Source organism: Hydra vulgaris, chromosome 15 (genome assembly GCF_038396675.1).
Source record: "Hydra vulgaris chromosome 15, alternate assembly HydraT2T_AEP".
In the NCBI taxonomy this organism is placed as follows: Eukaryota; Metazoa; Cnidaria; class Hydrozoa; order Anthoathecata; family Hydridae; genus Hydra; species Hydra vulgaris.
In genome coordinates, this window is record NC_088934.1 from 48,406,342 (window position 1) to 48,434,306 (window position 27,965).

Consider the following 27,965-nt stretch of genomic DNA (forward strand, 5'->3'; position numbering starts at 1 on the left):
TTCTTTATTTTTTCTTAAGTTATTACATTTCTAAATAGCGTGAATATCAAATATACAAACTTTTTTACATGATTATCATTCAAACTTCATAAGTAGTTTTTAAAAAGTTAATTACTTCTATTATCTTACGGCTTAAATGATTTGTTTAGACTTGCTTAAATATTAAAAAAGCTTATGGCTTATGTTAAATGACTTAGCGTGTGTGTAAATAGCAGGCCAGTTTACGCTTTAAAACAAGGCCTGTAAATTACAGGTATTAATAAGGTATTAATTTGTAGTCTTGCAGAAGTGTTCTTTGGAACTGTTGTCTATACTTTCAAAACTATTTAACAAGTGTTTATCGGAGTCTTATTTTCTGGCATGCTGGAAAGCAGCATCTGTTATCCCTATTTTCAAAAATTCTTGAGAGGGATCTGACTGTCTAACTACCATCCCATTAGTCTTCTTCCTATCATAAGCAAGGTTTTAGAATCTTTAACTAACAAACACTTAATCTCTCATCTTGAATCTAATAACTTACTTTCTGATCATCAATATGGATTTCGATCTTGTTGTTCTACAGTTGATTTGCTAACAGTAATAACCGATAGATTTTATCATACATTAGATAGAGGTGGAGAGGTTAAGGCTATTGATCTTGACATTTCTAAAGCTTTTAATAAAGTTTGGCATGGTGGTCTTCTCCATAAGCCTTCTTCTTGTAGTGTATCAGGTAACATCTTTAAGATTATTGAATCTTTTCTTTCCAGTTGTAGTATAAAAGTTGTCCTCGATGGACAGCACTCTTCTTTATATCCTGTAACTTTTGGGGTTCCTCAAGGGACTATCCTTAGCCCTATATTCTTTTTAATTTACATTTACGATCTTCCAGATATTCTCACATCATTGTTTGCTGATGATACTACCATTTATTTCTTTAACTTCTAATTCTAATAGTGGTTGCTTTCTTATCTTTTATAGGCCAGAGAGGGTAGATCTAAGAAGTATAATATCATCAGCATATGCTACAACACCTGTATAATTTCCATTTATTGATGTACCTATAATGCTTTTATTTTGTAAGGTTTCTAGTAGATTTTGAGGGTAAATATTATACAAAAGAAGCAAGAGAATAGATCCCTGCCTCACTCCTTGTGTTAGATATAATGGATATGATTTACTATCATGATAGGAATCAGAATCACCGCTGTCATAGTATAATGACGATATGGTATTAACAATATACCAAGGTAATTTTTCATCATTGTACTGTCTCTCAAGCAGAATGTCCCAGTTGCAGCTGTCAAACACTTTAACAGCATCTAGAGATCAGAGATAGACAAGTGAGTTGTTGTTGTAGTTGTGTTTCATTGTTTCACTAATAATAAATTCAGTGTGTAGGGTCAAGCTATTTTTAGTAAAACTGAATTGAAGAGGATGAGCTTCTTTTATTTCTGGACAGATTCATAGGATAAGATATTCTATTAGTTTTGTAAAGATTAGAATGGTGTTAATCCCACAATAGTTATTTGGATCCTTAGACTTGTTTAATTTTAGGCGAGAAATTACCGTTTTTATATTTTCATCTGGTACTATTACCTTGTCGAATTTTGTACAAGGTGGAATTTGAAAATTTGTAGAAGTATATGTGATTGCTTTAGTGTTTAAGTGATTTTAAAACTATTGGGAAAATCTTTCATGATTGAATTTTTTTTATTATTTGTAATGTACAACTTCGTGCCATCTGGTATCAGATAAAAATCAGTGAGTTAAAATCTTTTACGAAACCAGTTTTTCGCTACTTTTTAAATTAAAATGCAAAACTATTTTTACTATGCACAGTGGACTTTTACTGGACAAAGTTCATTAGTAACTTAGTATTAGGGCTCTATTCACTAAAATTAGCATGAGTACTAATATCTTCGCTTTTTATAAAGGTAATATTTTTTTATTTCGTTGATATTGATACCTTTATTTTGCTTGTCAACAACCTATTTTTGTTATCTCCAGATATTTTACGAGTGCAATATTCACTAAATTTGGCATGAGTATCAATATAAGATCACACTTCTTATAAGTGATAATTTTTTTAATTTAGTTGCTATGGATACTTATATTGCTTAGTTACCAGATACTTTCCTTAGTTACAAAGGGGTAAATTGGTTTTTGAATAAATTTTATCGGATTTTTGGCCTGCCTATTGTGAATAGCTACTAGGTATTTAGATAAATAATGTTTTAGGAATAATAAAAACAAAGAATAGTGCAAGAAAACATTGTCAATTTTAAGTTACATCAAAAAATTATAAAACAATAATATCATTTGAAGATTGTTTAAGTAATTGTAAAACATCTGAAGAAAATGCTTTATGATTTGTTCGGTGTAATGTTGATTTACAAAGTGATGAAATAACAAGATCACTGGAAACTAGGAGTCTATTGATAAGATCAGTATTTGTTGCTCTTCTGGATGCTTTTTAGCTGAAATTTTTGCTATAAGATTTAAAGTCTTTATTTCTAGCCTCTTGAGCTTCCTCTGATATAAGTTCGATGGCTAATGTAAGGCTTTTAATTATATCATGACCATGTATTAATACTTTGTGAACTGATTGAGCCATGTAATACCATGGATATAAGGACACATAGTCTAACAGTGTCAAAACAATAATTCTTGAATTTTAAGCAGTTTATTTCATATCCTAAAGAGAGTGTTACCAAGATAATGTTAAATCTGAATATAAGGTTTTGATAAATACCCAGAATTTCAGCTGTTTGTTTATATGCTGCAACAGCATGCCTTGAGGTATTGCCATCGTTACTTGTTCCAGAACCACCAATGTTAAGAAAATCAACAGCAAGTCCTAATTTGTTCATAAAATTAGTCTGAATCTTTTGTTTAGCTACAGATGCCTTTTTTTTGTGTTCTTTAGATCTTGCTTACCATTTTCTTGTTCCTTTTTTATATGCAATTTGCAAAATCATCTCAAAAAATCGAATCCATGCATGGAGACTGGGTCTCTCCAATATTTGAACTCTCTGTTAATACAATCTATATTAAGGATATCAAGTCATATTTTTATTCATATTTTTTGAAGAGACACCACACATTGAACAGCATTGGTATGAGTTAGTTTTTTCAGATAATATCGTTTGAACCTTCCCATCAATCATTGTGAGTTCAATAATACAATTCACTTCAATAGAAGATCTGCAAACCTCTAATAAAATCATACCCAAGCTTATTATCTCTCTTTTAATGTACTGATCTTCTTCGATCACAGATTTCTTGGATTCCGTTTTGTATGCAAGTCTTATGGGTCTACAATAGGCTGTGGATGACAACATTTGGTTTCTCCAAATAGGCACCTTTTCGTTGCTGTTGTTAAATCCAGTCAAATCCAATGGGACTAGACAAGTAATAAATAATGATTCTTCACACTTTAAATCTCTGTTCATGTCAGGTTCTGATAAAACTTGTTTATAAATGCTTTGGCCAGTAGCACCATCAAAACCAGCCTTACACGTGAGTGTCATTATTTTTATTGCTTTGTTGTTCAGTATCAATTGCCTCAGCACAGGTTCCTGAACTGCACAGATTCTTTGCAAAGTATAAATCATTAATTCTTTCAAAGGAACTAAAGCTGAATAGTCCTCCACTGTGTTATATTTGCAGGATAACATTTCAGTTTTGCATCCCTGACATCATTGTAAGCGGGGTAGATGTTATTTTTTTTTTCCAAGGCTTCGCTTCTAATCAATTGATAGGAAGCTTTTGTCAGACTGGCATCAAATATTAAAGCCAGTGCTTTGTCTGCTGAATATTTAGCTGCTTTATCTACAATAATATTTAAAGCGTTTTTGGCAGCAATAACAATAGATTCATCTCTAAATTTTTTACTAACAGCAAAAAATAGTTCATTGGATGAATGAGATTTAATTAAGCAAGATATACTTCGTTTTTTAGTTTTATAAGAACTATCATCAAATGTAACTGGTTTTCGACCACGTCTACTTGCAGTCGGTTCATTGTCTTTTTTCTGACAATTAAATATTCATAAAGCCAGTTCACAAACTTCTTTTCAAAATTTTTGACAGTATAGTTTGCAGATTTCCACTTTTTTTCAAATCGTTGAACAGCATGTCTAAAATCAACGTCTTTACATTCAGCAAATTTTGGCTGAATAAATTTCAATATATCTTCAGTAATATTTTGTTTTGAAATACTAAGGTTATTTTTTGGAGAAAATTATTAATGTCTAAGTTTAATATAACCATATCTAAATAATTCTTATAACAAATAATTTGTATTTAAAAGTTTAATGTTAAAATATATATGTCACATAGACTACTAATTCTTGTTAGTAATTAAGTTACTACAAGTGTTAGTAATTAAAATTAAAAGTAATTAAATTACTGTTAGTGCTAGTAATTAAATTACTAACAACTACCGAAAATATGTTGTTGATATACTATGCAAAGTAAAGTATCCATAGCAACCAAAATAATTAGCGTCATAAGAATTGTGAATCTCATTTTAATGCATACGCCCAATATTGTGTACTTAGCGCAAATAAAATACTGTTAAAACAACATTAATGTAAAACCCAGTTGATGCTATGCAAAATTTAGTACCATAGCAACCAAGTTAAAACATATATATAATCTGAACAGGAATTTAAGGGGATGAGCAATCAATGGGAACTCGATTGAAGCATCACATAGCTCAAATAAATATAAAACAGCACATGGCAAATTGTAGCAATTATTAGTTACAGTGCGGCAAAAAATAAATTCCTTAAAGATTTTTAGCATGTTATCTCAGTTATACTTTGAAAATCTGTGATTTTTAAAGTATAACTGAGATAACATGCTATGACAAATTTTTTCACACATAAAATTTTTCCAATTTTATCCACCTATGTGCACTGTGCTATGGCTTAACTCGGGTGTCCACAAAGATTTCGAATGCAAAGACCTCAGATGCAGATTTTATAATAATGGTATTTTGATAAGTTCTTTATCATAATTGTCATTAATAAAATTGTGACATTTAAAAAATCAAGATTATTCCAGGCATAGTTTGAAATGCTGTACTTTTCTGTTATTTTATTTTGAGAAGATTGTCCAATAATTCCATTTTCAATCGATACCGATAAATGACGACTAGTATTTTGTAATAAAAAAGGATTTAAAAACAATTGGAATACTAAAATGAGATATATTTCCATTATATTATAGATATATATTATATTATTATTAAAAATATAGTAATTAACCTTGATACCAATCAGACATAAAAGTCCGAACAGATAAACTTTTATTTATAAGCTTCAGTAAAATCTGTTAAACCTTAAGATGTTATTGGGTAATCTTTTCTATTATTTTCAATCAATAAAAAAAAACAGATGTTTAACTTATAACATTTGAAAAACAAGTTTTTTTCACATATAAATATAGAGTTTTATTATAGACTAAATTCAAACCAAATTCAAACTATATTTAAAATAACTTACAATAAATAAGTAACAATTTAAAATGAAACACAAATATACCTAAAATGTTTTAACGTTTAAATTTCTTCTGAAAATTATTTTTTAAAAAGTGTAAAATTGCCATCAATTATAAGTAATATTAGTCAAAAATTGCTGTAGGGGGTAATTCTTGCTTATCTTAGTCTCGTTTTTTAGTTTTCTTATAACTATTATAAAAATCAGGGAGAATAGTTGTATTTCTAAAACAAATTTTTTTTGTTCCATTTTTTATTTATCACGTGTTATTTGTGTTATCTGATGTTTTTAGGTTGATATTACTTTATTATTTTTAAAATTTTTTTAGGATGATACTGTGGCTTTGGTGGCTCATGAAAATGTTGATTTTAGTGGTTTACACAATGATGAAATGATATCACCAGAGTGGTAAACTTATTTTTCTTTATTTTTAATATACCATAGTTTATTATTCAAATATAAACACTTATATATAAGCCTTCTTATATATAAAATTATATATAAGCCTTCTTATATATGGAAAGGCATGTGGTTACACGCCTCATATGACTTGGCATATTTTGATAATTTGTGTTTTAAAAAATGTGCTGAAACAACTAAGCTGAAGAGAAAATTAAAAATGAACAATTTATTTTTATTATTTATTAAATTTTATTATATTGTATTATTTATTCTTTAATAATTAAGTTTCGAGGTAATTAAGCTTAGATTTAATCTTTTCTAAACTTCATGAAGTAAAATGCTTTTAAATTAAAATAAAGTTCTATTTTTTCAAGTTTATCTTTTATTTATTTTATCATTCGTTAAGATTTTTTATTTTTTCAGTTTAATTTTGTAATTAATGTTTGTTTTAAATTTTAGTATTACATTAATATTCAACACATTAATTTAAAATTTCAGGGCATTAAGTTTAAATTTGTATTCTACACAAATTTTAATTTGCTAATCTTTCAAACATGCAAAGAGCCATCGCCAAATTGTCAAAACAAAATATTATATGTGTGGTCATAAAAAGCCTGTGACCACACACCTTTCCTGAGAAGGCTTGTATAAAGTATAAATAATATAGCTAAATGCTAAATACACATATATTCTTTCTCTTTCTTTTGTATATTATATAAAAATTCAAATAATAAATAACTTTTAAACTACCAAGTTTACTCAATTACTGCAAAACTAAGTTAATTGAAACACTACGAACATTGTAGAAATATCATGTATATGTACAAACATTGTAGAAATATCAAAACAACAAAAATATTATACATTTATACAATGTATAAGTTTTATTGAATAGTTTTTTAGTTTTGCTTTTTAAAAATATAAAAAATACATTTCAATTTCATATCACATTTAATCCAAATAGTTAATTCATTATTGTTTAAATAAGTTTATTATTATTTATTGTGGTTAGACATTGTTTATAATGGATAAAACATTTATTATGTCTAGAATATTTTAAAGTATTTTTTAAAGTATTAATTAAAGTATTTATTGCTTGTCTAGGTAGTTAGTTTAACTTAATAGCGCAAACTCGAAGACAAATTTCATTTTTATTAACTTTTTTTTTTTGAAGTTAAGACTTTTGTCCTGTTAAAGGACACAGAAGTTTTTTTAGTTTTAGTTTTAGTTTTTAGTTTTAGTTTTAGTTTTTAATAATTTTTTAATTAAGAAACAGTTTAGTGTAACTAAACCATTATGCATTCTTATCAATTTTTTATTAGGCATTTTTTTCAAAAAAATATTTGGCATTTTCTTAGTAGTCTAGTCTTAGCAGATTGAAAACTAATGACATAAGGCTCAACAATAAGGTACAACAAATGTTGAATTATACATCTACATTATTATTTTTTGGCACATCACATAGTTACACCACAAATTTTTGTTACACCACAAATTAGCAGATTGAAAACTAATGACATAAGGCTCAACAATAAGGTTCAACAAATGTTGAATTATACATCTACATTATTATTTTTTGGCACATCACATAGTTACACCACAAATTTTTGTTACACCACAAATTTTTTCACCATGTTACACCACAAATTTTTTTGGACTCCAGACTCCAAGCAAAAATAGAGATCTGACTTTGCATCACTGAAATGAATTAGAATAACAAAAGCATTTATTTGACAAACTCTCACATAAAAACTGATTTAGCTTTCAGTAACAACATTGAGCTACTTTATTTGCCTGTTTATACATTTAAAAATTTAAAGTCCTCTAATGTAGATGATTTTGAAACAGTCAAAGTATTTTGAATGAACTGTTTACCTTTTGCAATACAACATGATACAAAAATGTAGATAAAGCAACTTTATCATAATTGCTAAAATTGGTTACATACAGTAAAACTGGTTTCATACAGTAAAATTGGTTACATACAGTAAAATTGGATACATACAGTAAAATTGGTTACATACAGTAAAATTGGTTACATACAGTAAAATTGGTTATATACAGTAAAATTGGTTACATACAGTAAGGCACTCAGTTGAACTAATGCTCTAGCAGTTTTTGTAACTTGTGAAGTTTTTTTTTACTAAATGAAAGTTGTTTTACCAGGTAGGAGTTGTAGGTGGTAAAATATAAATGATAATGGAAATCAAAATAAGATTACACTGACAGTCAGTGACATGATTTCTGTATGTTCAATTAAAGTGCAACCCACAAGTTTAGCTGAAAGTCAGTAAACTTTGACTCCAAGACAGCAACTTGAAGCATTACTTTTAATACATCTTTAAAAAACTGAGAAAAATAAAAAGAATTAAGAGAATGTCTTACATCTCAAAATTCTTTTTGATGAATCACATGGTTAAATAAAATAAAATCAAGCAAAAAAAGAAAATCCAAAAATACTAATTAAAAAAAAAATCTTATTAAAAATCAATTGTCACTGACAGGGACAAATTACTGACAGAAACAAGAGATTTTTAGAGATTTTAGGTTTGAGGTAAAAGAGATTAAAATTGAGAAAAGCACGGTTAAGAGAAGAAGCCTAAGAAGATACTATAAGATGCCATTTCTTGCAGAAAGGAAAAGTTCATATGTGATGATGTTGGATAATAATGTAGAGAAACAAAATTAGTGCCTAAAAATGAACAGAGTTCTCTGGTTGTTTCAAAAGATGAGCCAAACACCAAAAAGATTATCACAAAAAAATGCAGCCAAACTGTTAACTATTAACAAATAAAAAAAAAAGTTTGTCTTTAATAATTTAATAACTAACATACCTTAGATGTTATGTTAAACCTTGATAATATGTTAAAAATTTTAAATCTCATTTTTATTTTATTTATAAGCCTTTATATGCAACATTTATAGTTTAGTTATAAAAGCTAATTTAAAATAGTTTCAGAAAAACAAAAGATACAGTTAGTATTTTTTTAATGGGATTTTCAAAAGTTTTATAGAATTATTTTCCTTTAAAAATGAACAAGTTGACTTTTTGTGCTTTGTAAAACTTAAACAAATACCTTTTAAAAATATAATTTTTTGCGACAAATTTGTCTTGCTGCCTTTTAAAATAATTTTTTATATTGCTTTTAATTATTTATCTTCTACTTATCCGTGTCTCCTCTTATTTGATAAATATGAAAATATATTTTTTGCTTGGTAAATATTTTTATACTAGTTAAGATCTTATATAACAGCTATATATTCTTACTGTATACATTCATATATAGAAACATGCATACATACAGACAGACAGACATACACACATACATGCATGCATGCATGCATACATACATACATACATACATACATACATACATACATACATACATACATACATACATACATACATACATACATACATACATACATACAATACTGGCTGTTGGCGTGTGCAAGGTGCGCAATGCACACAGGTGGGAAATTTCTAGGGGCAGCAAATTTTAAAATCAGTAAATGAATAATCACCAAAAAATAGGTCATTCTTATAATATTGGATCATTATTTTTATATGCCTAAAGTTATATCAATATTTCAATATTTATATTTGTAAACAATTTTCTTATAAAAGTGTTTGTGTAGAGAATTCCATAACTCTTTTTTGCTCTCAGAATAGAATTTTTGTTCTCAGAATTGGTGGGTTTTAAATGTTTTATAATAAATTAATTATTATATTATTATGATCAGTTGTTATTATATGTTCGTGATTTTTATTTTTTATTAGTAAGCTTTTATTTTATTTTTATTAGTATTTATAAGTAATAATAATTAGGAAAAGTTTGAAAAGTTGGCTAATGTGATTCTAACTAGAAATATTATGTAGCCCAGAAAAACTTTTTATAATTTTCATTATCATTAAATTTCTAGAAAATGGATAAAAAAAACAAGTTGTCCGGTTTTTAGTATCATTTGAAAAGGCTAAAGAAACAGGACAGACGTGATGAAAACCAAACTAAACAAGATCAAAAACCTCTTATAGCTCCTGAGATCATTACTGGAAAGTTGGAAAGTTGACTGTTTAAGTTAGAAATTGAGAAACGCAAACGTTGTGGGTCTTAATGCCTGCAGAGTCACTGACACTTGAACTAAGCCATTCAGTGTGATAAGCACTAAAGTTGCCAATAACAACAATATTGGCTGAAGGATAAAGAGAAAGGGCTTGGTCAGTTTGATCAGAAATAACATCGAAAAGAGTGCAGTCTTGAAATGAAGGAGAGCAATAAAGAACAAAGAAAAAGGTGATAGAATCAAGTAGTGCTAAACAAAAGTACATAAATTATTTGTCTGTTGATTCAAACCTAGTTTTCTGACAAATGTGTTAATTCTTATGAATGTAAATGCCTAGTAGGGTGCAGTGAATTTTAGTTTTTTTAGAATTTATTTAGCCTGGGTGTGCAAATGTTGTCTATTCATTTTAGAAATACTCTGGAAAAATACCAATGCTCTAGGAAATTATCTTGAGGTGCCCCAAGACCTTTGAAATTTTAATGGGTCCCTAATATTATATAAAAATATATTTTTTAAAAGTATGTCATGCTGGGTCTCAAAAGAAGTAAAATTTTATAAAAATTTCAAAAAATAACAATTATTTTATAAAATTTTTTAAATGAAATCAGAGAATATGAAGTTCAAAAATCAGAGGGATGGAAGGTGAAGAATTGAGCCGAAACAGAGAATTGAGTAAAACTGAAGAGCCATTGACGGTAAGCCAAATTCAAACCATTGCTCCTGAGAATTCAACTAGTATGCTTTCTTTTTGTACATGGGATAAAAGTTCTGATTGGCCTCAGTCTCTTACAAACTATAATATTTAAGAAATAGTTTTGAAGGCTCTGTAAACCATCAATAAAGCAGCTACCCAAGAAATTGTGAGAATCGTTCATTCAGCTCAAATTTTTTTTTGCTGAAGATCTTCAAATGGTGAAAATCATCCTAGATTATAGCTGATTTATTAATAGATAATGACTTAATAATGTTAATGATAATGCAAGTGATGATAATACAAGTGTTATTATGAGAAATTATTTACTCAAAAAAAGTAAATAAAATCTTTGTTTCTGTTGTATTGCAACAGATATTTCCCTTGCAAGAATATGATAGTTGCAAGATCTGCTGATTGGAGACATCACCAAACTTAACAAGATATGAAGTTAGTGTTGATCATACAGAAAACTTTGTCAAATGGATCAATTTGAAAATAAATAGTTGAAATGAGTCAAAGTTTAAAAACTGTTGATTGTTAATGGAGAAGCAACTTTTGAATGAAATTGATTGATGGAATAATGTTCTTAAATGGATAATTTCCATAATTATTATGATGGCATCACAAAACAGGGCATTTGGATCATCTGATAAACTGTATGAAGAAAACAATAGAAATTTCCTGAGAATAGTCAAACTTATATGACCCAATTATGGAATATTATGTTTTCAAAGCGAGGGATAATCCAAACAAAATGCATTACTTAAGCCAAAAATATCTGAGGCAAGTATTCAGTTAGAGGCTTGTGTTACTAGGCAGGAAATCCTTAAAAATTCTGAAATTCGAATAATACTCTATTATTGCAGACTGCACACCAGATGCCAGTCATCATCATTAAATCTCACGATATCAAATCATAAAAGATTATGACTAGATTTCATGGTATATCTAGTCATAAAAAAACTAAACAATTCAATATCGGTCAACATCCAAGAGAGTTTCTTAAATTTTTTTGTTAATGATACTACAGGTTTAGAAATAGGCAAGCACTCTTTGTCTCTTGTACAACACATTCATTTAATCTTGTTGTCGATTCTGTAAATGTTAGATTGGAAATTGTGACATTTTTTTGGAACTATTCATAGCCTTATAAGCAATATGTTGGAGTATTTTAGAATTGAAATTCAGATCATTAATCCTTTTTATTAATTATTTTTATTTTTTTTTTTATTAATTTTTATTAATTATTTTTATTTATAAATTTTTGATCATTAATCTTTTTTTCTAAATTCAGATCATAAATCTTTAAAGTGATACAAGATGGGAGAGTCATATCAGAGCTGTGAAAGCAATCAAGGAAAATATTCAACAAATTTATGAAGCACTGTATGAAGTTGCCAAAAGTGATAGTGATGAAACCACCAAATTATTAGCTTAATCTATTGCTGCTAAAATGGATACTTTGGAATTCATAAAAGGAATTGTTGTTTCACATGATGTATTAAAAAAAATATGCTACACAAACAAAATTATGCAGTCAAGTTCATCAAATATCAAAAAAGTTTCCATAAAAGCATTAAAATCCACTGTAGCATTTTTTAGAATCCAGTTGCAACCAAACTAAATTTGATGAGTATTTTTGGCAACAACTTTACTTCTAATATAAGAATTTTTTCTGACCTAACATTTGAATTTATCAATCTGTCAACTGAAAGAGTCAGGAAGAAAAAAAAGGTTTTTGACTAAGTTGAAGCAATCCTGTTTTCAGGATTGATTCAACTTTGTTCAGATCAAACTTTTTAGTCATGCCTTTAAATTTATGTAAGAGCGTTTAGAAGACTTTCAAACAACCTTGTCTCCATTTCAGTTCTTATTTAAAATTCCCAATATTTTAGACATGAGTGAGGATATATTGAGAGATAATTGTAATTTATTGGAAGAAATTTAAACTGATGAAGACAAAAAAGATATTTCTGATGAAGAATCTTTGACTGAACTTTGTTTGTTGTCACGAAAAAATGATGAAAAAAGTTCCACTAGATATTCTAACATTTATATTCACACATGATCTTATAGAAGTATTCCTTAATACTTGTATAACATTCACTGTCTTTTTCCAACTATAGTTGATCAAAAACTATTTCCAATCAAATATCAGTCAAGAAAAACTGAAGGGAGTTTCAAGTATTTCTATTGAGAGCAAAACAAGTAAGTTGTTAAATATGAGGGAGCTGAGACTTGAATTTTGCTCAAGTGAAAACCAAAGAAGAGTGTCAATTTTAAAACGATAAAAACTGTATAATTCAATTTTCTGTAAAGTTCTGAGTGTTCAATACTTTTTAAGTAATAAATAATTAATTACAAAATTAAAATTCGCTAAAGTTTTTATTTTTTATATATATAAAAAAGTAGTCATTTAATAATAATAATAAGTTAATACGTTTAAATATGTTTAGAGTTTAATTTAATTTTTTAATTTTGAACAGCGATTTGTTCGTTAATTACGGTTTTTTTATGCTATATACTTTTATATACACACTCATTCTTTAATTTGAGATTTGAAGACGTATTTTTATATTTTTGCTTCCGTTTTTTGTTTTGTATGAGTATAACACTTTACTCACCTTACTTAAATAAACCATTTTAAATGGTTGATATTTTTAATATAAAAGTATAGAATTCATAAACTTCTGCAAGGGCAACTTTTGCCTTATCAACACTATGAGGATGAAAGTTTCACATACATACATACATACATACATACATACATACATACATACATACATACATACATACATACATACATACATACATACATACATACATATATATACATACATACAGAAATATATACAGAAATATATACAGAAATATATTCATACATTATTTTTTACATCATATTTATTTTGTGAAATTATTTTTTCAAGGAGCACAGCTGTTGAGGAGGTAATGTTCAATCTGTTGTTCAATCTAATGTGAAATATTGTACAGTTAACGGTAATTTTCCAATATTTTTTAGATAAGATTATTTAAGATCTTGTAATCTGGTTATAATGCCAAGTTTTATCTACTAGTAATTAGTTACAGTAGCTAAGACATGATGATGTTTCAATAATCCAAGTGAAAATTTGGTATACTATAGCGTTCTACTTGATGAGAGATTCTACATGTTTTATAGAATGTCCTAGTATTGAAGTGTTTTAAAAGACTCCAATATTGTAGTATTTAAAAAGTTTCTTCAGCATAAACTACAAAGGACCTATTTTGCCTTGATAGTGCATACTTTATAGATATTTATTTTCCTTATCATTTTTACTTGTCTTTCACTCTACCATTTTTTTAAAATGATCATTAGTAGATTGATCATTTCTAGAAACCAATAATTTTATTATATTTTTAAATTTATTATTATTATAATTTTTTATTTACAATAAAAGTATTAGTATATATTTCACTTATAACTTTGTTTGGCATTTATTGAAACTAAATAAAAACAACAAATACAAAATAAAAAATAGAGATTTCATTGAAACTAAAAAAAAACAACTGTGTAAAATTACCTAGCCAGTAGGTGCTCAGTAGGCATTTGGGAATGTATTTCCCACAAATGTACTGGATCCATAAGATATACGAAGACTCTATGAATCAAATCATTTACTTTGCCACACAGCCAAGAGCATCAAAGATTATTTACAACGCAATAAAATACTTAAAATAATTTTTAAGTATTAAAAAATTTTTTTTTTCTCTTTCAAACTTGGATCCAAATGTCACTTTTTTTTAATTTTAATTTTGATTAACTTTTTTTTTTAAGATCCTGCTCATTTATATTTAGTTAATACTAAATTATTAATTTAATTTTAATTAATTGGCACCTTTGCTAATAAATAAATATAAACCTATAGTTTTTAAAAGAATTGTTCACAAAAAGTATTTGTTTAAACAAATTTTTACTTGTCTAAATTTTATTGTGCGACTGCTTTTTCCATTCTTGATATTCATAAATTTTTAATTGCTTGCATATTAACTATATAAATGTTCACTGTAATTAAGTATCTTCTGTAAGAGAGTCTGTAATATTTTCCTTATATTTTTGTACCAAATGAATTGTTGGCTAAATCTCTTACTTTACGTTTTTTTTTACCACTGACCTGGAAACTAAATGTATGAAATCTAAAAAATAAAAAAGAAGTTATTAAAAGAAAACAAAATAAAACAATTTTTATGTTTTATTAATTTATGTTGTTTGCATTGTGTATATGTTGTTTATTGTTTGTCTATTTTTGTGTATTGTTTATAATGTTGTGTATTTTGTGCATTGTTTATATTGACGTGTATTGTTGAATGTTTTGTTTCACTCATCTCTCATTTCAGCTCATTCACTTTTTCTCTTTTTTGTTTCAGAAAAGATTTTTTAAATGTTATTGTACTTCTTTTTATTGATGTATTATTACTTTTTCTTGTTTGTTTGTTTTTTACTTTATTTGTTTATTTTATTAAGGTTTCACTCCAATGACAGTTTTTAAATAGTTCAAATAAAGTAACACCGAACCTAATTTTGTATATAAGTTATACAAATTTTTTTAATTTTTTTAATTTTATGGTTAATAATTAGATTTAAAAAATTGATATCAAAAAGATATAAATAAAATTTGTATCATGCCATTCTATATTGATAATGTCATACTGATGTGCGAATCTGTCGGGGCTTTAGTACATATAGCGACTGAAAGATTGGGCAGGTTTTTATTGCAACAAAAATTGTTTTTTCTTTATTAATTTTTTCTGAAGAAACTCTGCATTATAAGATATAGATACTATATATAGTTTAAAACTCTCTCATTTTAATGTACCGATTGAAGCCCATACCTATGACTTCTAGTATGTTGTTATCAGTCATCTTTACATAAAGCATGATGTATATAGCATGATATTATAAATAGTTAGGTATATTATTATATAGTATATACATACAACCCTCGGAATTAGGGTCGGCATTCGGCAAGGCTGACCTAACTGCCGACCTGAAAGTATTTGAGATGGGCAAAAAATTGTCGATCTTGTTTCTATGCTTTGTGGTTAGACCTTTGTATCAAATAATTTTTGCCGACCTAATGCTGACCTCAAAAAGATTGAGGTCGACAAATTATTTCCGACCTCATTTTCCCTCATTCCAAGGGTTGTATATATATATATATATATATATATATATATATATATATATATATATATATATATATATATATATATATATATATATATATATATATATATATATATATATATATATATATATAGAACCCTTAGATGTTGTCCGAAAGTTAGTAAAAATTAAAATGCAAGACCGGAATTTTTTTTTTTTTATAATGATAGACTGCCTGCCCCAACCAAACCCTCAGTCGATGTAGCAGCACTCCCTTGCGGGTCAGGCTATTTGTCAGTCGATGTAGCAGCACTCCCTTGCGAGTCAGGCTATTTGTCAGTCGATGTAGCAGCACTCCCTTGCGAGTCAGGCTATAAGATAGTCGATGTAGCAACACTCCGCGTATGGTTTACAGTAAAAAAAATAAAAATAAAAACATTTTATTAAAAAAAATAAAAATAAAAACATTTTATTAAAAAAAATAAAAATAAAAACATTTTTTATATTGTTAAAAACATTCAGAATGTTTTAAAAACATTCAGAATGTTTTTAAAAACATTCCGGTCAATTAAATTTGCGTTTTTGTGGTTTTTTTATATAACAGTTAATTTGTAATTAAATTAATGGTTTTGACTTTCGTCCAACACGGAAATGTTGGACGAAAGTCAAAAGTAATTAAAAGTGACGTATGTGTTGGCGTAAGAATCACTTTTTTCCTTCCGCTCTTCCTAAAGCCAACAAACTATAGATCTATATGTATATATATATATATATATATATATATATATATATATATATATATATATATATATATATATATATATATATATATATATATATATATCAGCCCTTGAAATTAGGGTCGGCATTTGGCAATACTGACCTAAATGCTGGCCTGAAAGTGTTTGAGGTTGGCAAAAAATTGCCAACCTCATTTCTATGTTTTATGGTAAGACCTTTGTATCAATTTTTTTTGCCAACCTCTAGAAGATTGAGGTTGGCAAATTATTGCCAATCTCATTTTTCCTAATTCCGAAGGTTGAAATATATATATATATATATGCGGTAGTGGTGTAGTGGTAGAGCGCTCACTTCATAAGCGAGAGGTTCCGAATTCGATTCCCACCACGTCCCTGGTTGTACCACGCTCAACTTGTTTCTCTGCGCAGCGGCCTTGTTTGTGTTTTGAAGTTATAGAGTTGAGAGAGGGTTGTAACCACAAGTAGCCTCCTCATCTCTAGTGGTCTTCTCAGCCTTAGGGAGGTGAATTATAAAAAAAAAATAAAAAAAAATAAAAATATATATATATGCATATATATATATTTTTTTATTCACCTCCTCAAGGCCGAGAAGGCCACTACAGACGAGGAGGCTACTTAATAGTGGTTATAACTCTCTCTCAACTATATAACTCTGAAACACGAACCTTGATGAACAAGGCTACTAAGGATGTGGTGGGGATCGAACTCGGAACCTCTCGCTTATGAAGCAAGCGCTTTACCACTACACTTCTACCGCATATATATATACATATATATATACATATGTATATACATATATATATACATTTATATATATACATATATATATATACATATATATACATATATTTATACATACATATATATATATATGTATATATGTATATATATGTATATATATATATTTATATATATATATATGTATATATATATATATGTATATATATATATAAATATATATCTATATGTATATATATATATATGTATATATATGTATATATGTATGTATATATACATATATATATGTACATATATATATATATATATATATATATATATATATATATATATATATATATATATATATACATCTATATATATACATATATATATATATATCTATATATATTTATATAATTCCTGATAACTTGAACCTCCAAAGGACCAACAAAAATAGTGTGACTTAACGATTGTTTGACTAAATTCCTTTTAAGCTGAACTTTGGCTGGAATGAGATATTAGTTCAACTTGAGCATGACTGACACCACCAGTGGGTTCCAGAGGCACTTGTTCTCCCCTGCTCCCCTCCCCCCCCCCCCTCATTTACTATATTTTTAAAAGAATTTATTTAGAAATTTCAAAATACAAGGACTTTTTTTGAAAAATTAGGATTGTGCCCTTCTACTCCGAAAAACCCGTGTTGTCAGCCCTGTTAAGGCAATTCTTCTTTATTGAATGATAAACTATAAACATTAAATGTACACCATTATACTGATAAAAGTGTGATAAATGATTCAATGAAAAAAGTTATGTTTTTTGTTTACGCTAAGCACTAAGTTACCACATAGGCGGTTTGGAGAAAATAATAAGGAAGTCATTGTCTCACAAAACTTTTTCAAATGTTATGGCATTACCGCAACAAAAATGGTCGATTTAAATGTTTTTATCGCTTTTTATTGCAATTTTTTTAAATTATGCAATAAGAAGCGATAAAAAGTTACATCTATTTGCATTCAATTTTTTGATTATAATTAACTTACAATAAATCACCCAGCGATTTGCTCTATAAAAATGACAGCATCACAATTACTGAATAAAATATCGCATTCGTAACTGAGCGCGCCCGATTTAAAAACATTTTAATCGACCATCTTTTTGTTGCGGTAATGCCATAACATTTGAAAAGGTTTTGCGACACAATGACTTCCTTATTATTTTCTCCAAACCTCCTATGTGGTAACATTAGTGCTTAGTGTAAACACAGAAAATATTAAAAATAAAAGTGTCTAAAAGCTAGCCAACTTTTATTTTTAATATTTTCATTATTTATTAAAATTTAGAAAATCATTAAAACTAAAAAATTTTAACAATATTATATGAGGATTTTCTAACAATATTTTATTAAGATTTATTTATAATAGTTCTATTATAGTTCTTTTATGCATCTGATAACGATCCATTCTATTCAGATCTAAAAACAACCACAACACCTAAAAACTTCTTTAAAAAAAATTAAGTTACTTTGATTTATTTATTTCCCATGCAGAAACTTTAAGTTATCTGAAGAAATTTGCTGAAAGTAGACAAAAAAATGGTTTCACTTAACAAAGTTTGAGTTATCTGAGGATTGACTTAACCAGAGTATTTCTATAATAATTAATTAGAGGACTTCAAGGGACTAAATGAAACAGTTCAAGATTACAAAATTTCGAGTTCACCGGTGTTCGACTTACCGGGAATTAACTGTATATTTATTTATTCATGTGTGCATATTTTTATTTATGTGCATATAAATATATATATTTATTTATGTGTGTGTGTGTGTGTATTTATATATATATACACACACACATGCATATATATATATATATATACACATAAATATATAAATATATATATATATATATATATATATATATATATATATATATATATATATAAATATATATGTTTTATTTTTAGGCAGAGTATGGTATATCAAAAATTCAAAGCCGAAGTATGATTTAATTTTTCCTAATTAAAGTTTAATTAATAAAAAGATTGTGTTACACAAAGTTAAAGAATAATATAATTCAAAATTATAATAAATGCGCAGGGAGTATGAAAGTAAGCAAACCCAAAAAACAAAAATGGGATTTAAAAAAAAATTGAAATTGTTTTAAAGTAAGGGACTTTATTTTTATCTTCTTGAACAGATATTTTTTAATATATTTGTGTATTTTTAAAAAAAATTTTTTTTTTGTAGATGTTTTAGCAACATATTTTTTTATAAAATATTTTTTTAATATTAGTTAAAGACCTCACTTCTCTTCATAATAAACATTTAAATCGACCATCTATGGATGACAGCATCAATGAAGAGCACACAATTGATATTACTACACAAGAAATCACACAGGTTTTTTGTTTTTAAAACTACTTGAATTCTTTTTTATTGATTAATTTTTAATAAATTTTTTCTTAATTTTGTTATTAATTGGAAAAATTTTCTGCAAGCGAGATTAATTTTTTTATTAATGACATCTATGGGCTATAATTATATTAATTAATAAAAATATAAAATATATATATATATATATATATATATATATATATATATATAATATTTTTGTATTATATATATATATATTATATATATATATTATATATATATATATAAATATTATATATATATATATTATATATATATATATATATATTATATATATATATATATAATATATATATATATATATATATATATATATATATATATATATATATATATATATATATATATATATATATATATATATATATATATATATATATATATATATATATATATATATATATATATATATATATATATATAGATATATATATAGATATATATATGTATATATATATATATATAACTGGCTATAATCCCTTAAAGGATTATAATTCGAATCCTCAAATCCATTGATAACATAATTTAAATGAGTTCAACTGTATATGTTTTATTGTATATTAGATTTATGATTATGCATTTATAATATGAATAAATATATTACACTAATTGAAATTTTTATGTAAAAAATATAAAATAAAGTTTTTAAAAAAAAAAAAGTGATTTTTACTCAGACCAAATTACCTGAAAGCTGTTGATGTATATTAGGGTGATGTTATAATAACTTTTTTCAAAGATAATATGTGAAATCTTTTCTAAATCATGAGTAATTATATTATAAACACAGCTTAATAAAAAATAATTAAATAATCTAAAATTTGATGAGTTCAAAAAAATATTTAAAAAAAGTATTTTGAAGTAAGGCAAGAAGCCTATATTTCTATTTTATGACTAATTCAATTTGGTATACAAACTATAATATATAACTAAGTTAAATTTGTTCTTGTTTAGACAATTCTATCAGTATTTTAAGATAAGTCTCAAGTGCATCATCAGACTATAATACTGTTGCCCATTAACATTGGATGTCCTTAGGTTGGAATTCTCGTTCAGCTACCTCATTTGATATATGGACATTTTTGGGTTCATTTTTGACTTCAATCTCAAATCAGAGCTTCTTGGGGTTTAATATGCCTTTCTTCAGGACATTTTTGAGTTCATTTTTGACTTCAACCTCAAATCAGAGCTTCTTGGGGTTTAATATGTTTTTCTTCAGGAACTTGAAAGTAGCCTAGCAAGACATAAATTGTACTGCTGTACCACTTTGCTTAGGGTATGGGAGTTTTGTTGGCAGCAGGTTAGGTAAAACAATGGTATCCGAGTAGTGCCTAAAGGTAATACATAATTTTGAAAAAGAAACAATAAAACAGGGCTTGAAAAAACAAACTTTTTTGTTCTGAACAATTTGTTTAATATATATTTAGATTTGGCAGGCATGACTGACAAAACCTAACCACAAATATTTCCTTAAGCATTTCATAAATGGGCTGAAAAAAGAAAAATTTAAAAGATACTTTATCTAAAAAAATTAATTCTTTAAGAAAGAAAAAATGAAAAAAAAATTTAAAAAAACTAAAATTTGAAAAGGAAATTATTTTATTTTAGGCTTTTTAAAAGGTAATATTTAAATAGGTGGCAATGTTTGTGACTACTATTTATTCTTGTCATGATAAAAAGCCAACACTCTCTGATTGCTTTGAGGGGGCATTTGAGCTTGAAAAGGATCACTGTAGGTCACTTACTAGTCGACAGTACTGCAGTACTGTCGACTAGTAAGTGACCAGGGTTGATATTTGACCGGGGCCAGGGCCGGGGCCAGGGCCAGGGCCGTGGCCAGGGCCGTGGCCAGGGCTGGGTTTGATAAAATATAGCCGCGGCTAGGGCCATGGCCGGGTTTGTGACTGGGGCTGCATAAACATTTATACGTCCTAAAGTATATTTTTTTAATTCAAAATTCATGTTATTTATTTGTATATATATGAATATTTAAATATCATTATGATCAACCTGATTATCATAATCATCATTATTATCATGATGATGATGATGATCACCATCATCATTATTATCATGATCATCATCATCATCAACTGCATAAAAGAGGAAGGCTAAAGCCTGATGATGATGATGATGATGATGATGATGATGATGATCATGATGAAGATGATGATGATTATGATCATGATGATGATGATGATGATCATCATCATCATTATGATCATGATGATGATGATCATCATCATCATCATCATCATAATGATCATGATGATGATGATGATGATCATCATCATCATAATGATCATGATGATGATGATGATCATCATCATCATCATTATGATCATGATGATGATGATGATCATCATCATCATCATCATGATTATCATCATCATCATCAGGTTTTAGCCTTCCTCTTTTATGCTGTTTCTCTAATATAAACAATTTAAAGCATTTTTTTTCTTAACTAAAGCTCATTCATGCAATATGTAAGGCACTCTCTTCAAGTTTTCTTACTTCTACCACTACCATTTTCTGCTGAAGCTGCTACCTCTTTACATGATGATACCTAAATTACTTTAATCTTTTCTTACAAACGTTGTTCGGTACAATGTTTTTTCTAATCTGTCTAAGATTATGCCTCCTTTTCTTGTCTTGCTAGAGTTACACCACACATCCATCTGATCATCTATTCTAGAAAATTTGCACTAAATACACTGCTCTTTCAGCAAATACTACACCATATAATCACTAAAGTTTATATAACAATGAAAAGGATATTGTATGCCAGCATCTAAATAAATAGCAAACATATATGTTTATATCCATATTATGTATGCATGAAGTGCATCTTGGAAACTTTTATTCCTTCTGGAATAAAAATATGGAAGCTTTAATTACTTCTCTTCAATTTTAAGTCAAGCCTCATTCTTCTCCACATTTTTCACAATCTTGAGCAGTTGCTTTATTAAACATTTTTTTAATCTTTTTTACAAGAACATCTCTCTTAAGAACAAATGTCCTTTTTTTATTGCAAGAAGCCAATGTAAAAAAGTCCTGTCTGATGTTAAGCTCTGTTATTCTCATTTTACTAAATTGTGTATCTTATCTCATATGTTAGATTCTAGAGACTTTTGGTTAGTCTTCAACAATGTCATTACCTAAAGCAAGTCTAACATTTAATCTCTTATTCATGGGTCTTTTTACTTCTCCCCAGAATAAAGCAGAGTTATTTGCAAAGATATCTTACTCTAATTTGACTCTTGAATGTAATGACCAAACTCTTCCTGACAGTTGAACAGATACCCTATTGTTAAAAATCGAAATCATTCTGGCTTTCAATGCTTAAGTCTATTCTCAATTAAACGTTTCTACAATTTGTGCTCCAGAATAGATTTCCATCATAGTCTTAAAAAAGTGTTCTCCAGAACTCTCTTCAATTTTTGCTAAACTTTTAAAAAGTGCTAAATAAGTGGTTCTAATTTTTCAAAACTCTAGAAAGCACTTTGACCTCTCCAACTATCCTACGATTAGTCTTCACTCTGTTATTAGTTTCTTTATATAAAGGTTTTGCGGTTATTAAATTATTTCTTTTTAAGTGCAGTAGTAAATTAATCTTGAAGGCCTACCCTCTTCTTTATTTCAAGTAACTTTAAGGGTACCGCAAGGTTTAATTTTTGCTCCTGTTTTGTTTCTTATCTACAATAACGATCTTCAGGAAAATTTTACATCTAAAGTGGCTCTATTTGCTGACAACTCATCCTTATACCCTTATCTTGACTAAAAATCTTCACTATTTAATTGCTTAGAACAAGCAGCCTATTTTAAATCTGATCTCTCTTCTGTAACAGTCTAAAGGTTGCAGTGGCTTATGTAACAGTCTAAGGCTTGCAATGGCTCTGGACTTAGAATCTACAATTTTTGTTAGACAACAAAACTCATTTATTTACTGCAAAAAAATATTACAATATTATTGGTATTCCTATATTGATGAATAACAACCCACTTACTCTCAGACAAAGTCTTTAAACACATTGTAAATGCAATTAGACCTGCTTTATCAGCCAAGCTTGAGCCACTCACCCATTGTTGTACGGTTGCATTTCTTTCTTTTTTCTACAAATACCATCATGGTCAATGCTCAAAGGATCTATCATCTCTATTACAAAAAACCAAAACTCATTCTTGCTTTTATTCAACAAGTTGCACCCTTTTACTGTATCTGTCCCTTCATGCTAAAAAAACTTTTATTAATTCAGTTTTTTTCCTTGAACATCAAAAAAACTTATAACTCTTACCCATCTACATGTTTTCCTTTTTTATACAACTTACAATTTTTTAAGTCTTCAGTTATACGTTTCCTGGTATTATAACTTATTCTCTATTTTAAAGTAACTCATAACTTAATAGTGGTTGCTTGCAATCTTGTTGGAAATAAATTAGAGTTTAAAAATATATAAATGTATGCTAGTATTTAACAAATAGTAAATGTAAGCATAAAGTTATAATATATTAAGTATTATAAATTTTTGTCTAGCCCCGGCTATCAACCCCTGCTAAATCTTGAAATTTTGCCGGGGCAGGGTTTGCAAAAAGTCTTATTATTAGCCAGGGCCGGGGCCCCGGTCACTTACCACTGTTGACATTCCTATATTGATGAATGGCAACCCATTCATCAATATAGGAATGGCAATAATCACCCGGGGCCTCTTCTTTACATCTTCTTGGATTATCATTTACTACTGACCTTTCATAGAAACCATATATACAATCGATTGCTAAATTAGCATCTGTTAAGGTTGCTTCTCTTTATCATGCTTTCTATTTTTCTTCTCCTGATTCCATTCTCTACCTCTTCAAATCTTTTATTTGTCCCTATATGGAATACTGGTGTCATATTTGGGCTGGTTCTTCTAATGATGCTCTTCCTCTTCTAGACAGAGTTCTAAAAATTCATAGTATACGTAGTTGGACACAGTCTATCTGCTAAGCTTGAGCTTCTTTCCCATCGTCGTAAACTTGCATCTCTTTCTCTTTTCCACAAATATTGGCTGCTGCTCAAACCATGGCTGCTGCTCAAAGAAGCTTTCATCTCTAGTTCCATTAGCCAAAAATTATTCTTACTTGACTTGTCATTCATCAAAGTATTATTCTTTTACTGTATTTGTTCCTGCATGCTTTTATTTGTCTAGCTTTTTTTCCGCACTTCATCCCTTTGGAACTCTCTGCCCTTTTCGTATTTTCTCATACAACTTTTTAAGTCTTCTATCAACCATTTCCTTGCTTTATAACTCTATTCTTTTTTTCTAGTAACTCCCAACTTAATAGTGGTTGCTTGCAGCCTTGTTGGGAGTGAATCAAAATTAAAAAAATAAATAAATACTATAATGAGTGCTGCTCTAAAGAGCTAGCATCTCTTGTGTCATCTACTAAAATTCATTCTTGTGTTACTTGTTATTCAATTAAGTCTCATCCTTTTACTGTGACTGTTCCTCGGTGTTTCAAATATTCTTAATTATCTAGTTTTTTTCCTTGAACATCAATTCTATGGCATTCGCTTCCTTCTTCTTGTTTTCCTAATTCATATAATTTGCAATCTTTTAAGTTGTTTGTTAATCATTATCTTGCTTTATGAACTTTTTCTTCCAGTAAATTCTAACTTCAATAGTTATTGCTTGCAGCCTTGTTGGAAGTGAAGATTTTTAAAAAATATGTATATAAAAAGTGTATACATATTTTTATATACATATTTTTAATATGTATATTTTTTAACATTTTTAAAAAACTTTATAAACTATTTTTTTACTATATGAAATGCTTTGTAAAGTATGTTTACTTAATAATTTATTAAATAAAAATAAAAAAAAATATTTTTTCTGATTGTTTAAAATAAACCCCTTTTATTTAAATTATCAAAGAATATTATGCATAATTTTTTTTATATAAATGTGTATTTTTTATGACTAATTTTTTCTTACATTTTTTATCATAAATTTTATTAGCGATTTATTATTTTAAATCTCCTATTTTTTTCTTCTTAGCAAAAACAAATGTTACATAACATGACTCTTATATATTGATGATATATTGATATATTGACAATTATATGCAGGGGTGTGGAGTTGTAAAAAAAAGTACCAACTCCAACTTCGACTCCAATTGTTGAAATTTTCAGAGTACAACTCCGACTCTAACTCTGACTCTGACTACTTAGGAAAACAAATATGGACATATCTATAAACATGGTTACAATTGGTAATTAATAGAAATGAATCACCATATATTGGATTTAGAGTCGCAATTTTGTTTAGTGACTCTAACTGCACTACAAATGTCACAACTTCGCCTCCACGATTCTGACTCCACAGCCCTGATTGTATGTTGTCATAAAATGTACTGGTTTCTATAAGCATTAATATAACTATTACACTAAAATTTTTATAAAATAAGTTTCAAAGAGGTTTTAAAATCTTAAATATTCATTGAAATTTGTTAAAACCATCAGACAAAATATCAAATAAATACTAAAATAAAAATTTAAATTAATAATGATGAATTGTAAAATTTTGAAATGATTGGTAAAAATTGGGCTGATGAATTCAAAACAATTTAATGCTTTAGTGTCATTTAAAAAAATGATTTAATTCTGAAAAATGACGCATTTTTTGACAACTTCATTTTCTGTTTTGTATAAAAAATGAAGTTCAAAAAATGAAATTTATATAACTAAACTGAATTTATTTATAAAATTAGAACACCTAAAATAGTTATAAAATGAATGCACGCAAATTGTGGTTTGGAAAAGTTACAGGACAAGTGTTTGACCATGACCAATCTCAAAGTTTTTTGATTAAGCAAACTCAATCAATACCCTATAATCATCTCTCTGGATTTTTACAGTAAGAGATTGAGGTGTTTTATGGATGACATTGTATGCTTTTTAATTGTGAATTTTTTAATTTCCTTATTAACTTAAAATCTGTTAAATCAGACAGTTTTGATACTGTTGGCAAGTGGAAAATTAACATTTTTTTGAAAATAAGTTCAAAAATGTGTACATTACACCCATGATAAGAATTAGGTCTTTTAAATAGCTCAGACCTTAAAATCACTACTACTTCACCAAAACCATCATAAGACCCAGCTGAAATAAAATGTAATAATTTATTAAATCATAATTATTAAAGCATAAATTATGTAAATTTTACTAACTTGTATTGACAAAGCAGATGTCACAATCGATACAGGATGTTAAATGGGCAACATCATACACTATCAATGTTTCTTTATCATGGATTTTAGATTTTAGGAGGTTCCTCTAGTATGTAATGTTGTAAGTTCAATATACCAAAGTATTGGTCCCTATGACTGAAGGGCAAGGATATATGTTTCTTTCTTTATGATGTAATAATATACTAAGTTTCCCATCAAAACGGAAGATAAAAATTGGTTGAATAACCAGTTAAATCAGAATTGTGACTTGTAATCTTTTACCAGCTTTAAAAAAATTGCAAAGAGATGTGGAAATAGAATATCACTATAGAAATAACTTAATGAGTGAGTTACCCTAGCTTTTTTGTGGGTAGATGTGTTGCTGCGCACATGATGGCAATCAGCATTGCCTTGAACTAAAAATAAAGAAAATGTGCTTAAAAAATTGTTATAATAATCATTATTATGTGCTATTTTTATTTTGAGAATTATTATTACTCACTTTTGATTTAAACTTCCAGTTGGTTGGTTAAAAAGGCTAAATATTATTAGAGTCATTATTATTTTGAGAGCTTGATTCTGTATATATTTGTTTTGCATGATCAAGATCCGCCTTTTTTGGTGTCAACTGCCAATTAGCAGCAAGAGTGTGGAGTCAGAGCTGTGGAACCCAGAGAGTTTTTACTGGAGAGAGCTGGAGCCATAGCTTTTGAAAGGTGCTAGAACCATAGCCAATAAAAAATGCCTGCTCCTTCGCTTCCTTCAGCCTAAATTTTCAATTTAAAATATCATTTTCGTAGTAGATTTCAATAAAAATAACTTAACTATGATGAACAAAAAAGTTATTTATTATAAAAAAAATATTTTTCGTTTGACTTAAATAAATATAGTTATAAAAATATACTTTGTTTGTTTTTAGTCTATAAGTCTATAATACTTCAAATGTTGCCAAAAAAATTACGTTTTTTAACAAAAAACAAAAAAATGCATTTTTTATGTATTTTTATGACAATTTTGATAAATAAGTTAAAATTTTTCCAAATTAAATATTATTTTTG

At 27.5% G+C, this 27,965-nt stretch overlaps 1 protein-coding gene across 1 annotated transcript in view; it reads left to right on the plus strand.

Annotated features, from left to right (window-relative positions):
* LOC101234922 (syntaxin-16) overlaps positions 1-27,965 on the plus strand; it is a 38,662-nt gene that overhangs the window by 3,813 nt on the left and 6,884 nt on the right. The window contains exons 2-5 of the mRNA XM_065818738.1: positions 5,814-5,893; positions 13,574-13,592; positions 19,233-19,266; positions 19,562-19,668. Of these exons, the coding sequence (XP_065674810.1) occupies positions 5,814-5,893; positions 13,574-13,592; positions 19,233-19,266; positions 19,562-19,668 (240 nt within the window). The remainder of the gene's footprint in view (positions 1-5,813; positions 5,894-13,573; positions 13,593-19,232; positions 19,267-19,561; positions 19,669-27,965) is intronic.